This window comes from Rhinatrema bivittatum, chromosome 1 (assembly GCF_901001135.1).
Source record: "Rhinatrema bivittatum chromosome 1, aRhiBiv1.1, whole genome shotgun sequence".
NCBI classification, from domain to species: domain Eukaryota; kingdom Metazoa; phylum Chordata; class Amphibia; order Gymnophiona; family Rhinatrematidae; genus Rhinatrema; species Rhinatrema bivittatum.
In genome coordinates this window covers 187,193,614-187,209,129 of record NC_042615.1, presented here as the reverse complement: position 1 = coordinate 187,209,129, position 15,516 = coordinate 187,193,614, and the positions used below count along the sequence as shown (strand labels likewise).

The 15,516-nt window shown below is 41.9% G+C and overlaps 1 protein-coding gene across 9 annotated transcripts in view; it reads left to right on the top strand.

Annotated features, from left to right (window-relative positions):
* Nucleotides 1-15,516, top strand: part of LCTL (lactase like) — a 241,435-nt gene that overhangs the window by 53,583 nt on the left and 172,336 nt on the right. For all 9 annotated transcript variants that reach the window (XM_029590227.1, XM_029590210.1, XM_029590244.1 and 6 more), the window contains one exon: nt 13,871-14,098. In XM_029590227.1, the coding sequence (XP_029446087.1) occupies nt 13,871-14,098 (228 nt within the window). The remainder of the gene's footprint in view (nt 1-13,870; nt 14,099-15,516) is intronic.

The window sequence follows — 15,516 nt, the reverse complement described above, 5'->3', positions numbered from 1 at the left end:
GCCACCTTAAATTTAATTCCCAGGCTTACCAGCATGTTAATGAGCCTCCTGCATAGAACAGTGTCATAAACATTACTAAAGTAGTGTGGTTGCCGTGCTAGTCTACTTGGATCCATAGCAGTACAGCAACCAAACCTCATCGCTTTGACCCCCATTTCTGCCATGGTTAAATTCAGTCACTATGCACAAGCTAATTTTCAAAGTGGCTGATTTAGGCCGGGATTTTCCATTCTCGCAGAGAATGATGAATCCTGGTGGTGAAGGGGGGGGGGGCGGGCGGATCTGCGAAAGCCGGCAGCGATCGCACCACCACGGTGTTATCGCTGCCGGCTTTCGCATCCAATAGCGTCCACCTCCTCGGCGCCCTGACTCCGCCACTACTCCGCCCCCGGCAACCTATCGCACATGAAAAGGGATTTTTCACGTGCGATAGGCTTACAAAGTAACCCCCTTAGCTGGCTATTTCCTTAATTAGATCCCTTTGTAAAATGTCTCTTTTTGAAAAGGTGGGTCTCTTCCTTACCTTACCTAAGTGTTTCCCTGCCTTTTCAAGCCCAAGGCACACCTACATTAACCAACAATGTTATGTGACATGCCAGTCTCCACAGACCAGGCAATGTGGAAGTGGAGATAACTCATAGGGTCAGAAGAAGAGCTAGGGAAACACTGAAAGCCTCAATGGTCTTTCTTTCGCATTTTAGAACAAAGGGAGAGAGTGAGTGGAGACACACATGAACCCGTTACAATGGACCATCTCTCTCTCTATAAACAAGTGCAGGAGAAGGGAGAAGTTGGTACGGTGTGGGAAGCTGGCTCAGTTACCTTGACTGCTGCATGTGATTGCCAGAGCTTCTCCACTATATTCTCTCAACACTCAAAGTGAGTCACATCCAGTGCTCAGTGCACACTCTCCCTGTCTCACTCAGCTTGGGGTAAACCAGAGACTAGAAGGATTCAAAAGAGGCCCTCAGGAATGGGAAGATGAGGAGGTTCTGTATGCAATGCGTATGCTGCACCAGCAGGCTGATGCAATATCGGCGTGCATTAAACAGGCGCTCATGATTGAGCGCCTACTTCCTTAATGCGCACCAATCCACCTCTCTGGGGCACCCAATGCAAAATGCAAATGGGATGCCGCGGTAAAAAAGAGGCACTAGGGGAAATTGCGCGACCCCAGTGCCTCTTCAGCAGTGGGCGCCCAGGAGAGGTGGCTGTCAGCTGGTTAGAAAAAGGGACGCTGAATTAATGAGTCCTTTTCCTAACCTGACCGCCGGTACTCTTTTTTTTTTTTTAAATTTTATTTTGTTTTTTTCTGACATTCTAACCTTTTAGTTTATCCAACTTAATATTGCTAAGATAGTCAGTCAGAGGAAATACAGAAAAGCAGAAAATACTGCTTCTCCAAAAATTAACGGGGGTTTATGGATGCATGTCCAAAACATGCGTCCAGTCTCGGGTTGAGCTGTGCGCTGGTATTGCATCAGCCTAAAAGTAGGGCCTAGCTACTCATGCCTTGTATGCTGCCCATTAATTACTACTTTCTGGAGCTCAGGCTGCAGCTGGGAAGACGAGGCATACATCATTACATGTTCTCAGAAAGAAGGCCCTGCATGTTTAATAGCCTTTACTGATGTCTTTTGTTGCTGCAAGGTGCACATCTGGATCTGAGCATCAGGCAGTGGTGACTTTTTTCCAAGGCACACCAGTATGCCATAGCATACCAGTGTTCCATAGTACACTGATTGGGAAACACTTACCTTGTTGGTGGCACTTACTGGACAAAAGATGCATCAATGCATCGTATATAGTGATATGCTCAGTAAAGCTATATAGAGATGAATCTTTACCTCCTAAAAGAAGCAAGGAGAAAGTGATCAATATCACTTTCTCCTTGCTTCTTTTATGAGGTAAAGATTCATCTCTATATAGCTTTACTGAGCATATCACTATATACGATGCATTGATGCATCTTTTGTCCAGTAAGTGCCACCAACAAGGTAAGTGTTTCCCAATCAGTGTACTATGGAACACTGGTATGCTATGGCATACTGGTGTGCCTTGGAAAAAAGGCACACCAGTATGCCATAGACATCAGTATGCAAAAGACATCAGTAAATATTCATGTGTTTTTTTTTGTCTGTTTGGTTTTTATGGATGTTTTTTATGTAACTCACTGCAAACAGTGGAGCAAGTGGATAACAAGTTTTTAAATTAAATGCCTATATGGTGATTTGTGATACTATTTTTTGTTTTCGAAACTGCAGACTATATTTGCTTCCCCACCCATCCTCTCCCCACTGGTAATCTCAGGATGAGCAAATGTAATGAATGTAATTTTTTCTCTTGTACAGTTAGTCCTGCAGTTTCATTCCCTGGTTTTTGTGCAGCATAGATATTGCTGTCCACATCCACTTGTTCTGGGACAGGTAAAAGTAACGTATAAAAATTATCCTTTGCTGGAGAGAACTCAGACTGAGGGAGAGAGTTATTTGTTACTGAATTCTTCCTTTTATAGAGAACCTTTTACACAGCATCATTCATATCTCATGGGATAAATATCATTTTAAATCCAGCAGAAGTTTGTTTGCTGTCTTACCCTTCGACACAAGTAGGCATACTTATTTATTATTTAGTTTAGATGTTACTGGTTTTAGTGTTTTGATATTTTTATGAATTCTGTAGATGTATATTTTTTATTTTATAGTTATGTTATTTTTATTTGTGATTGTTTTATGTGTGAATGATATTCTTGAATATTGTTATCTGTTCTTTGGTTTGTAATCTTCTGAGGATACTAATTTAAATATTTTTTTTAATTTTATTATTGTCAAATTTACATAACAATCCAAAGAAATCATGAATCATACTTTGAAGCGCTGAAAAAAGCGGAATATAAATAAAAATAAAAATATAAGAAAAAAGATTATTCCAAGAAAATATCAATCAAAGCAAGTTAAGGATATCTTAAGCCCACAACAAGTTGGGTGGGGAGGTAAGGGGAATAACAATAAAGAAATGCACATCATAGGAAATTTAAGAGAACTCTCTCACTTAAATCGCCAAATTATCCGAAAGCTTTTTCAAAAATTCCCTGAGGCAGATACCCCATTTTTTTTAACTCAGTAGAGGGTCCTCATATGCCCCCACTGGGGATTTCTCTTGCAGGAAAGATTTTAATAAATCTGTGTCTACAAAAATATGTATTACCTGCAAATATAATTGTACATTTAAAAGGAAATTTAACAAATAATGATGCCCCAACAGATAACGTCTAGGGACACATTTCCAGAAATTGTTTCTGAATAGCCCCAGTAGCTGAAGAAAAATCAGGAAACACATTAAAAGGTGAATTTTAAAAGCCTGACGTGTACCAAAATTAGGGGATGAACGAATATGATGGGCTTGTGCATGCCGAGCGTATTTTAAAAGTCACCCAGTTACATGACTAAATGCTGCTGCATGCACATCTTGGAACTTCTCAAAAGGGGGTGGTGCATGGGTGTGCTCTGGGCAGGGCATTGGTGGAACGTGGACATTTTGAGACTTGAACCAGAAATTAGTGCGAAAATACTTACGCAGTATGACAGGCACTGGAGTCTCCTGACGCGTAACTTTACTTCTGCTATGGATGGCGCGAAGTAAAATAAATAAATAAATAATCTAATGAGCCATTTCGGAGGGGTGTAAAGGGGTAACTGGGGGGTGTACAAGCTATAAAACCTGGGTGGTTTGGAGGACCTGGCTGTTAATTGGGTGAGCTGAGGAGGAACCAGTAAAATTAGGCAATGGCGTCAGTGCGCGTCTCTTTTAAAATTTCCCCACTTACGTGGTAGAAGTGGCTTTTGCATGCACAGGTATGCGGCCCCCTAAAATTAGGAGCACTTGTGTGTGTGGACAGTCTATTTTATAACATGTGCGTTTATACGCGCATATGTTATAAAATAGCCGTGTCACTGGGTGCGGGCCAATGAACGCGCGTACATGTGCACCCGCATGCCGGTTTTAAAATTCACCTTTCTCTGTCTATCCACATCAGATGCAAAAGTCGCTATGAGAGTAGCTGTGGTCACTGTCTCCCCCAAAGATGTATTCAGAATTTGAGTTAGATTCAAACTGTCAGGAGATGTCAATATATTCAATCTCCATTCCTCTTACTTACAATGGATAAAAGGCTTTATATATAGATGGTAATTTTTCAGGACAAATTTGTAGAACATAAAAAATAAAAAGTCTTTTAGCATTTCTCCTGGAGCAATCAGCCTATTATGAGGAGACCTAAGTTCTTGTACCGGTTGGGGGGGCAAGATGGCGGCGTGAATCAGGTTGTGGTAACACTGCTCTCGGTTTCTTCTGAGAATATTTCCTTAAAATGCCTTTCAAGAGGAAAGGAAAGCTGTGTGTCTACCCCTCCAACTCGACCTTTCCTTTGGGGCAGCGTTTAATCACCTCAAACACAACCGGGAAAGCAACAGAACAGAGGGAGAATGCCCCCGCTACAATGGCCGATGAAGGAAATTACCTTGAGCCCCCTGGATCCTCGAGGTCCATTGGCTGTGATTTCCCCAGACTTTCCTCTGTCTGCCATGAATCGGGGTGCCGACGCGGCTTCAGCGACTCCGGAGGGAGGGGGGCAGAGAGGAGCAATGCCCTTGACCTTCTCGCGGGATCTTCAGAGGCTTCAGGTGGCGCGGAACCAAAGGCAAAGCTAGTTACATTGACCCCAGCAAGGGAGCTGGAAGTACACAAGAGTGCCACGGCTGCATCGAGGGAAATATTGCTGGAGGAAAATTCTTTGGAGAGGAAAATGGGTGAGTCTTCCCATTTTCAAATATCTCCAAAACCAGCAAAAGTAACTTTGGATGCTATATGGTAACTGTTCTGGGCAGTTCTTTGCGGGATCATAATGCAAAGCTGGATAATCTCAACATTAAACTTGAATCTTTTGAAGCTCAACTAAATGAGATTAGACTTCAGGTGGAATCTGTGGAAACAGCAGTGCAGAAAACTCAGGATTGTAATGTTAAACTGATTAAAGATTTAACTAGTGTCTCTCGTAGGCTTGAGAATTTGGAAAATTACTCATGGCATTTGAACTCACGGTTTTTGAATTTTCCCAAAATAGTGGGCGAGATTCCCTTTATAACTTTAAAAAAATATTTCTTTGAAATACTTAAATTTGAAGAAGAAAAGACTCCTTGCATAAGCAAGATGTTTTTTTCTACCTGTTTCCATTAAAGATAGAGTTTCTATGGAAAATCGTCCTGAGATACCGGAAAAATCTAACTCAGTTCCTGGAGGATTCAATGGCTGAGTTCTATGAGCATGCAGCACTCCTGGTGTCGTTTATTTCTGAGAAAGAACACAGGGGCGGATTTTCAGAGCCCTGCTCGCCTAAATCCGCCTAAATCCGGGCGGATTTAGGCGAGCAGGGCCCTGCGCGCCGGTGCGCCTATGTTCAATAGGTCTACCGGCGCGCGCAGACCCCAGGACTCGTGTAAGTCCCGGGGTTTTCCGAGGGGGGCGTGTCGGGGGCGTGTCGAGGGGGCGGGCCCGATCCACGTGGCGTTTTCGGGGCGGGCCCGGGGGCGTGGTTACAGCCTGGGGCGGTCCGGGGGCGTGGCCGCACCCTCCGGACCCGCCCCCAGGTCGCGTCCCGGCGCGCTAGCGGCCCGCTGGCACGCGGGATTTACGTCTCCCGGGAGGCGTAAATCCCCCGACAAAGGTAAGGGGGGGGGGTTTAGACAGGGCCGGGTGGGTGGGTTAGGTAGGGGAAGGGAGGGGAAGGTGAGGGGAGGGCAAAAGAAAGTTCCCTCCGAGGCCGCTCCGATTTCGGATCGGCCTCGGAGGGAATGGAGGGTAGGCTGCACGGCTCGGCGCGCGCCGGCTATACGGAATCGATAGCCTTGCGCGCGCCGATCCCGGATTTTAGCGGCTACGCGCGTATCTACTAAAATCCAGCGTACTTTTGTTGGCGCCTGATGCGCCAACAAAAGTACGCCAAATCGCGCTATTTGAAAATCTACCCCTAAGTGAAGTCATGAGAAAATATTTCAAGTCTATAACAGTTCCATTCTATGGATCTCTTGTTCAATTCAATCCGGACTTCGCTTGTGCAACACAAGAAAGAAGGAGGGATTTCCTTGCATTAAGGGCACAAGCAGTCTCCCTAGGTTTCTCCTTCATAATTGAGATACCCATGCAAATGTATTGTTAGATCCCAAAATGAATGTTATATTTTCTTTTTGCCCGAACAGCTTAAATCATTCATCAATTCTAGGCGTATTATAACCTTTTCTCCTGGTAATTTATAGGTTTAGGGATCCATAAGATTTAAGGTTGCTTTAATACGTTAAGCCTGTTTCTTTATGTATTCAGTAAAATCTCTTAGATGTCTGCTTCCCTGCTCATAATGTTTTTTGATGGAAAAATGCATATTTCTTGGAAAACTAACTTACTTAATTTGGCTTATATGTGATGATAGCAATTTTGTTTTCTAAATAGTAAGATTTTGTCTTGCTTGTATTTTGTTGAAAAGTGATAAAAATAAAATAGTTCTTCTACCGAATTGTATTTTCCAGCTTCTCCACCTGACTCCTCAAATTTGGTGTTATCCTTCATCAAAACAGACTTAACATGTTCCAGTTCTTGCACCTGCTGAGAGCATTCATTTATTTTGAGACAACAGTCCTGAATTGCCCCTTCATGGGCTGTTATCCACTGGATAGATTCTTTAGAGAAATTACAGAGCTAAGGCAAACCCATCAAGTTTATCTCCATCCTCTGGTGCCACAACTCCATGTTAAAGTCCTCCGTAGGCAACCTTGACTTGACACCAGCAGGTTTCCCCCATGGGGGAAGGAAAAACTAGCTTCAGCAATCCTCCAGATCCATTCACTGCTTCAGTCCCAATATTGCTTGCCTTCTCTGATGTCTCCTCCTCCATTCCATCAGAAGCTGCTAACCCCCTCGGAGAAATCAAGGGATCAGATGTATCAGATAGTGCTGCACTTGGGCAGTTCCCTTTTCCAGACTCCCAATTTTCAGTGTCCTTGTTGGTTCACCTTCAGTGGGAGACGACATGTGCATGGAGAGCCCCAATGTCTCTGAGGACCCCAGGGATGGAATGCACGTATCTGGGCTTAGCATCATGTCCAGGGCACATTCCTTAGGAGAACACTTGGAAATTTTCACAATGCTATTACTGCTGCCCTGTCTGCTAGTCACCACCACAAAGTTGTCACTTGGGCCAGCAACTGTAGGTGACCAAGGTTCAGGGCAAAGTTCCCTTTATACTTGACCATCTCTTACAGGATAAAGAAATAAATTGTAAGCAAGTTAAACAAAACCCCAAAAAGCATGCCCAAAGCAAACCAGCAGAGCTGCTTAGTATGGCACCATCTTGCTTCTCCCTTTGGGAAAATACATTTTAAGATCAACTTGATATAAGTGTTTTAAATACCGTATTTTCTGGCATATAAGACGAGTTTTTAACCCCTGAAAATCTTCTCAAAAGTCGGGGGTCGACTTATATGCCGGGTGTCGTCTTATAGGGCATATATTTGCCGGCGTATAGGACACACTTTTTTCCCCTGAAAATAGGTGAAAAATAAGGAGTGCGTCCTATGTGCCGGTAATCCAAATTTACAGCATCTGGTGGATTCCCCGCGCCCTCGCTCCCCGATTGGCTGATGCGCACTTGCTCCCCGAGTCACTCACCCTCACCTCCAGACGCCATAGAAATTGATTCTCCGCACCCTCGCTCCTCGAGTCACTCCCCCCGGATGCTGTAAAATGTTCATTCTCCGCTCCCCAATTGGCTGGTGCTGGGCAAAAGGGGCTTGCTTCGGCAAGCCCCTTTTGCCCAGCACCGACCAATCAGGCAGCACGCCTTCGCTCCTCGAGTCACTCCCTCCCCCCACCGGATGCTGTAAAAATGTTCATTCTCCGTTCTCTCGCTCCCCAATTGGCCGGGGAGCGAGGGAGCTGAGAATGAACCACCGGCCAATTGTGCAGCGCGCCCTCACTCCTCAAGTCATTCCTTCCTGCTGTAAATGTTGATTTCATCAAAAAATATGGTAGAAAATTACGGTATTTTTTCCTTAAAAATGTGTATAAAAAAGGGGGGGAGGGGCGTCTGCGCCACTTCACTGCAGTCCTCAGGAGCAAGATCTGAGAGGCAGAGAAGGAGGTATCTGTAATAGGATACAAGGGCGGGCCAGAGGGATGCGCTACCGCTCTGATAGTCTTGGAGACAGGGAGGGCTGGGCAGGCAGGGAGAGCTGACCAATCCAAGCAGGATTTGTATACAACAACCAGCCAAGAAGGGTAGTCTTATACGGGGAGTATATCCCAAACTCTGTATTTTAACTGAAAAAGTTGGGGGTCGTCTTATACGCCCAGTCTTCTTATACGCCGGAAAATACGGTAAATAAACTAATCTATTTAGAATTATAGGGTCAACAAAGAAGTTGTAGGGGATACTTTTTTATTAGTGTAATTTAACACAATTGTGAATAGTTTTCGAGAGAAATCCTTCCTTCATCAGGTCAATGATTTATTATTTAGAATTTATGTAGAGTATTTTTTCCTAACTGATTTTAGGAAATACTGAAAAATTTGCCTGTTAATATGAATATTTACAGAATCCATATGTTATAGCAGTGGATCTTAATTCTGGTCTTTCAGGGCATGGATGTTAAAAAAAAAATACATAAGATAAATTAGATCTATAAATTTGCACATTTTGGTCATCTTTAAAATCTTTTTTTTTTTTTTTTTGGGGGGGGGGGGGGAAGAGGGGAGAGGTGGGGAAAGTTGGGCAGCCAAAGGCTTGAATCGAGAACCACTACATGATTTTCCATTCAAAGATGCTCGATCTCTGTAGATTATTCCCACAATCATTTTATATACAATCTATAGTACTGAGTGGAAAACATGAGTCTCTGTTTTTCCTGTAACACTTCTATCTTTAGCAGATACTACAGCTGCCTTGCTTACATTTCAAAGCGGTTTAGAATGAGATTTAGGGACAGAAAGTAGGGAAATGCAATTATTCTCATTGAAATCCACTCGGGGAATAGCATATGTTTTTACAAAGAGAACAAGGGGAAAAATGGTTGAGGGCTTCCCTTCTAAAGGGAGAATTAAAAATATTCTACATTCCGGCTGCTTTATCATCAAAACCCCTCCCCTCCCAGCATGCAGTGCCTTTTCTAGCACTATTATCTTTAATTTGGATTGGCAGGCTCTTTTTAACGTTGGTCCCCTGCTGGTCTCAGTAATCACACTACACTTCATATACTTCTTTCCCCTTGCTGTGCTAGTTATTAGCATCACTTTCTGTCTTGCACTGAGTATTCTGATGTTTCTAAATGATAAATAATACTGATGTTGAAAACTGGAGAGAGGAATAGAAATGGAAAACTGTCTGGAGAAGTCTAACCCTCTTCCAAATATCCAGATTTGCTCTTGGAAATGATCCATTTTAGTCTTACTCTAAAATGGTTAAATAGCTCAGAAGGTTGCGTTTTTGTCAAACAATTTAAAGACTGTAAAACCAATCCCTTGCTTTTAAAATAATATAAATGTATAGGTTTGATACCAGGATACTTGATGAAATAAAGCATTAGATTAAAGGACAGAGGAATTTTTTTTATTGGGTTTTTGTTTTTTGGTTTGTTTTTTTTTGAGAAATTTGAGCAAATTCAGCCAGCTGGTTAAAAGAAAGAAATGGCTTGAGTAACAAATGCGAAACATCTGCAAGATAGCTAAATAAAGCTTAAGGTAAATGAGAAAATCTGTTTTGATTTTTCTGTGTATACACAGTTGCATTCTTACACATCGTAACAAAATTTCAGCTCACAGTTAGCTAATTGGATACAAGCATAAAGAAACGCTTGAGCTGTTGAGAATTTGATGCAGGTCTATGGAAGCCAGCTGAGATCTTTCTGCTCACTCCTGAAGTATCCTACTTGTACTGTATTCTCTACTTGAAAAAACAATAATTGGTAACTTTTAAACAGCCACACAGGCGTACATGTAAACGCATATGCCAGCTCGCATGAATGGACGCGGCCATTTTGTACCATTCGCACGTATGATATGAAATCAGCTGCACGTGCGTACATGTGTGCACAGTTTTGTATGGAAAGCATGCTTGTGCATGCAAATGCTGGCCCTGTGGCGTAAGTGGAGGTTTTTTTTTTTTAGATATGCATGCAGTCACAGTTACCAGTTTACCTAGTCCGCTCCCAGTTCACCCAGGTAGAGGCCAGGACTTCCTTACCCCCTAACTAGATAGCCTCCCTTTTACCTTATTAGCCCAAACCCTTCAAACCCCGCTGACCAGCCTTGAATTTTTTATTTTAAAACTTACATGCCATCCATAGCAGAAGTGAAGTTACGTAGTAGGGGACCTCGGCGCTTGTTTGTGCATGTAAATACTTACGCGCATACTTCAGGTTACAGTCCTGGAATGCTTATGCCCCGCCCACTTCCCGCCTCTTTTTTTTTTTTTACTTCTCGATTTGTGCGTGAACCGGGAGATATGCGCGTACTTGGATGCCTCTTAAAATCCACATGGCACGTGCTGCCCTGAGATAATTGCATATTTCCTGGCTTTGGCGTGTGTAGGGCTTTTAAAATCCGCCAGTTTGAGCACATGTAGCATGAGTACAAAGTGCCCACACTGAGGCAGTTCAAAGAAATTAAAAAATGCAATCACCTTGCATATTTTCCCTCCCACAACCTAACCTTAACAACTGTTTACCTGCAGTGTGTGGAGGTAATCAAATTACGTTTGAGGGAGGTGGTTTAGAAGTATAACATAACATGTTTACCCACGTAAAGTTTTTTGATTATTGCCCCACTATGTCTGTCTCTCATAGGAGCTGTTTAGCCCATGGCTCTGAACAGCAGTGTAACACACTTTAATAAAACACCTTGGTTTATTGTCATTCTTGTTTTCTTTCTAATATATGCTGACACCTCTGAATTAAAAGCTCTATGAAACATCCATAAAATTTTAAACTGGATCCTCCATTTGAATGGCAGCCAATGGAAAGAAAACAGAATTTGGGTAATATAATCATATTTAGTAGTGCAAGTAAGAATCCTAGCAGCTGAATTTTGTTCTACTTGGAGATTTTTCAGAGTGGATTTTAGTAATCTTAATAGAACAGAATTATAATAGTTAAGAAACCAGATTGGACAGTACTTTTTATGTATTGGATGAATGATAAGTTGGAGTTAACAATAACTCCCAGATTTTGAGCCTATGTGACGATTGGTAAATTGAGACCATCAATAGCACAGATAGTGGAATGGGTTTTGTTTGACTTTGTTCAATCACCAGGATTTCAGTCTTTGTTAGTTTTAGCGCGTTTGTTGTGTGTTAGCCATCACTTTATTGTGTTTAAACATCAAGCAATCAAGGATATAGTATCAGCCAAAAATGATGCAAGGAGAAAGTAAAACTGAATGTCATCTACATAGAGATTAATGCCCTTGAGGATGGTAGCCAGTAATTGGCAAGTAGGTGCCTAATATGTGTTTAAACAGTTGGGCTGACAAAGCAGATCCCTGAGGCACCCCAATGGACGTTGAGAACCAGTTGGAATCAGATTATGCAATTCTAATTCATTGTATCCTTATATACTTGTAAAAGTCAGCTGAATGTAAAGCACCCGCTATTTCGTTATATAAGATTAAAACCCCCTAAAAAGGACCTTTGTTTCTCTGATCACCAATTTCCTCAAGGGGATGTACCACTAAGTAGCAATAGACAAAAATTGGTAGATGCTGAAACAAGCTTATTTTTGCAATCTTGTATGGTATATACAATATATTTCACTTATCTCTCTGATGGTAAAACAGGCTTGTGTGGCAGTACTGGAACTTCTATGTATTCCACTTCATATTATCAATGATAGATCCCAGCTTCGCTCTTGACCAATTGCCAGTAAATTCCAATAGTGCTACACAAGCATAAAGAAAGACATTCCAGAGACTAGAGATTCAGGGGAAGAAGGAGTCCCATAGGATTAAGGGAGGGTCCATCCCCTAAAGGTTGGTCATTAAGCTATCACTATAAATGGTAACTCCATGAGTCACAGGGGGAGAGGGAAGACTAAAAAGAAGTGTTTGGAATTTGCTGTAAGGTTTCGGACAGGCTTTGTCCAAGGAGCCAGCGAGGGGCAGGCAAAGGGCTATGGCTCTTGCTGGTCTCATGGAGGAGAGAGGATTGGCTGCCTTTCTTTCTTGATCTCTGCAGTGAAAGGGAATTATGTGGGAGTCCCAGGGTGATCAGTTCTAAGCTGGGTTTCTCATTCTAAGCTGGGTTTCTCATTCTAAAATGAGCTGAAACAGCAATTCGTGAAGACCTTTTGGGAACAAGAGGAGGATTCTCAACTGTTCTCTTGGGTTCTGAAGAGTCAGTCTTTTGGGTGAATATCAAGAGATTCCAGTGTTTCTTGAATAATGCTTAAGCTACAGAAGAGTTTGGAATTTAAAGAACTGTTTTTGATTTTTGTAATATGAACTGAGTCTATTTTTGTGTCTACTTAACTTTTCATTTTTATAAGGAAACTCTATTTTGTTTGGAATGCACTGCGAAGCTGGTTTATTTTTATTTTCAAGAGTTATTCACTTTAGGCCCTACTGGCTATCCTGTACCCATCAAAGAATGTGTAGGTTACTGTTAAGTAGTGTGTGGAAGTGGGATCCCCAGGTTAAGGGGGAGTTACATGTGGTAGTTCATACAAAAGTGAAACCGCTTCCCCCCAATGTGGATATATAGCTATTTCTGCAAAATATTGAAAAATTGCTTTGCGAAGTCTTAAGTCTTTTAATCAACACTTTTCCCCCTGAAATTTAACTGTTGTCATAACTTCTCTCCTGTTTCTTCCAAATTTCTGGTCTATTTCCATTTGTAGTTTAGAATTGTAGTTATGACTATCTCCATTGCCAATACAGTCTATAGTTTCACTTTTTGTGTGAAGAAGTTCTTCATTTGAAGGTAGTACAATCTATTTTCTAGAGAGGATGCTACTCTGTTTTGTTTATTGAACTTGGAGTAATAATACCCTCTGCAAGTGCTCTGTTAGATTCATTGGTATATTTTGAACAATCATCACAGATACATTTGAACAGTCATTCATAAATGCCTATGCAGGTTGAAAATAGCCTTTGTCTAGACAACCTTTCTGCTTGCATGGGCCATTTTGCTCCCTTTATTAGCTTAGTGACCCTGTTTATATGTCCCAACAGTAATTACAACCCTAACAAAAAGGCATGGGGTTAATCTGCGAGGCAATTACAACCTTAAACATCTTGATGGGCAGACTTGATGGGCCATTTTGGTCTTTATTGGCTGTCCTTTACTATGTTATTATGAACCCTTTTAATAATAGGTACCCATAACTGGGCTCCATACAACAAATGTGGTCTAACATAAACAGTTTACTGTGTGAATATAACATCTTGCTCTCCAGCTTCTACTCTTTTTTTGTTTTGACTGCTGCTGCTGCTCCTAGATACTCATTCTAGCTAATTATCAAGTAAAATGTCCTGGTCTTTTCCTGGCCGATTCATTGCATGACTTTTGAGATGAATATACAATCTTGCCCATATCTATTCAGTACCATTTTTTTAGAATCTAACACTGTCAATGTGAACTTTAAATTTTAAATCCTAATGGACACATTCTAATTACTGTAACTATATGCAAATTAAAACTGTGAGATGTAAAAAGATCTTGTGATGAATTTCCTGTGGAGCTGAGATGGTTGTGTTCAGCATTGTATGACATTTGTATTCAGCATAAAGTCTTTTGAAGCCAAAAGTTTAAACTCTTCGGCTTGCATTTATTCAGGAGGCTGGGATGCAGATGGAAAAGGCCCTAATGTCTGGGACACATTCACCCATCAGGGAGGAGATCGCGTTTTCAAGAACCAGACTGGTGATGTAGCTTGTGGCAGCTACACTCTGTGGGAGGAAGATTTGAAATGTATCAAACAGCTTGGATTGACTCATTATCGCTTTTCTCTTTCCTGGTCACGTCTGTTACCTGATGGGACGACAGGTTTCATCAACCAGAAAGGTAATTGTTTCTTAAAAATAGAAGGCTGCAGCTTTAATTCAAGGTTATTGCAGCAGTCTGGCATAATTAATTCGGGCTGTCCTGCAGCGGAGCTTTGAAATTGTACAGCTATTCTTCCAGCATAAATACAGATTTTGTTTTTCTAGTCTTGCAACAAACTCTAACTTTAAAATTTCAGATTCTTTTGGAGGCTGAGACTTTTTCATAGTTGGAATGAATACACATATTGCTCCCTCTGGATATTTTAACTTGTGGGAAGATTTGGAATCTCACATGATCGTATGCTGATCTGGAAACCAGATAGAACATGATGCCTTATTTTCCTTGACCAGGGGAAGTGAACCATATTTCTTTCCAAGTTCTTAAAAAGCTGATACATGTTTATAAGAAAAATATACACGCTAACTATATTTTTCCACTTTTGAAAACAGAGTGTTTGATCTTCTCTTAACATGCACACATAGCACTGGAGCTCACTTTGAATTGCTTTATTGGTGTGTGATATGTTACAGCCATTCTAAAGTGCAAATATTACATCAGTATTTTTCTGTCAGCAAAGCAGATATATCTTCATTATTCTGTAATCCAGTATATATGCCTGCACCTTTTTTTTTTCCTGAAGTAGTATAGGAAAACATTGTATAGCATTCGTAGCTTGGAAGATTGAAGGTAGTTTCTGCAGATCAGGAGGAAGGCTGCACAGAGGAACAAGTGCATGTTGTATTTTCTGTAATATGCAAAGAATATTGAATTGGAATACAAAGGAGAATTATGTGTAGGAGTAGATTAAAGTTCTGTAGCAAATTTAAAATGCCAGAAAATGGCTCACCCCTTGATCACCAGTAGGATGTATATGTTCATACTACCATTTATCCCTTGCATCAGGAAGCATCTAGGTCTAACACCAGGGCCCTCATCCTGAAGAATACAAGCTTCCTTGCTGCTCCTCTAACTCCTATTCCGCCCCCCTGCATAACACAGAAGACCCTGCAAAAGGACACACGGGGGGCAACATGTGCAATAAATCATAGTAAAGTCAGGAAACTGCTGAAAGTGGATTGCTAATGGCAGATCACCAAAGGGGGACACCAAAAGCAGGGACATAAGGTGACTGACCAAGTTGGTTGTGCACCAGCATGGGCCTGAGCCCCGCCCCAAGGAACCACACAAAAAAAGGTAGGAGGGATGCCCATTTGCCTCTGCCTCACTGACAAAAATGGTGCCAGTTGACTATGAGACCCACACCATAGTGATGTCAAAATGGCACCAATCGCAGTGCCTGCCAGTGCCATTTTGCTGCATGGCTGTACAAGAAAATGTGAGCTGGCCTTAGACCGGTGCCATTTTGACCCAAGGAAACCTCGAGGTTCAGATTAGGCCCAGGGTCAGGGCAAGGGTATTTAGAATCCCAAGGTGAA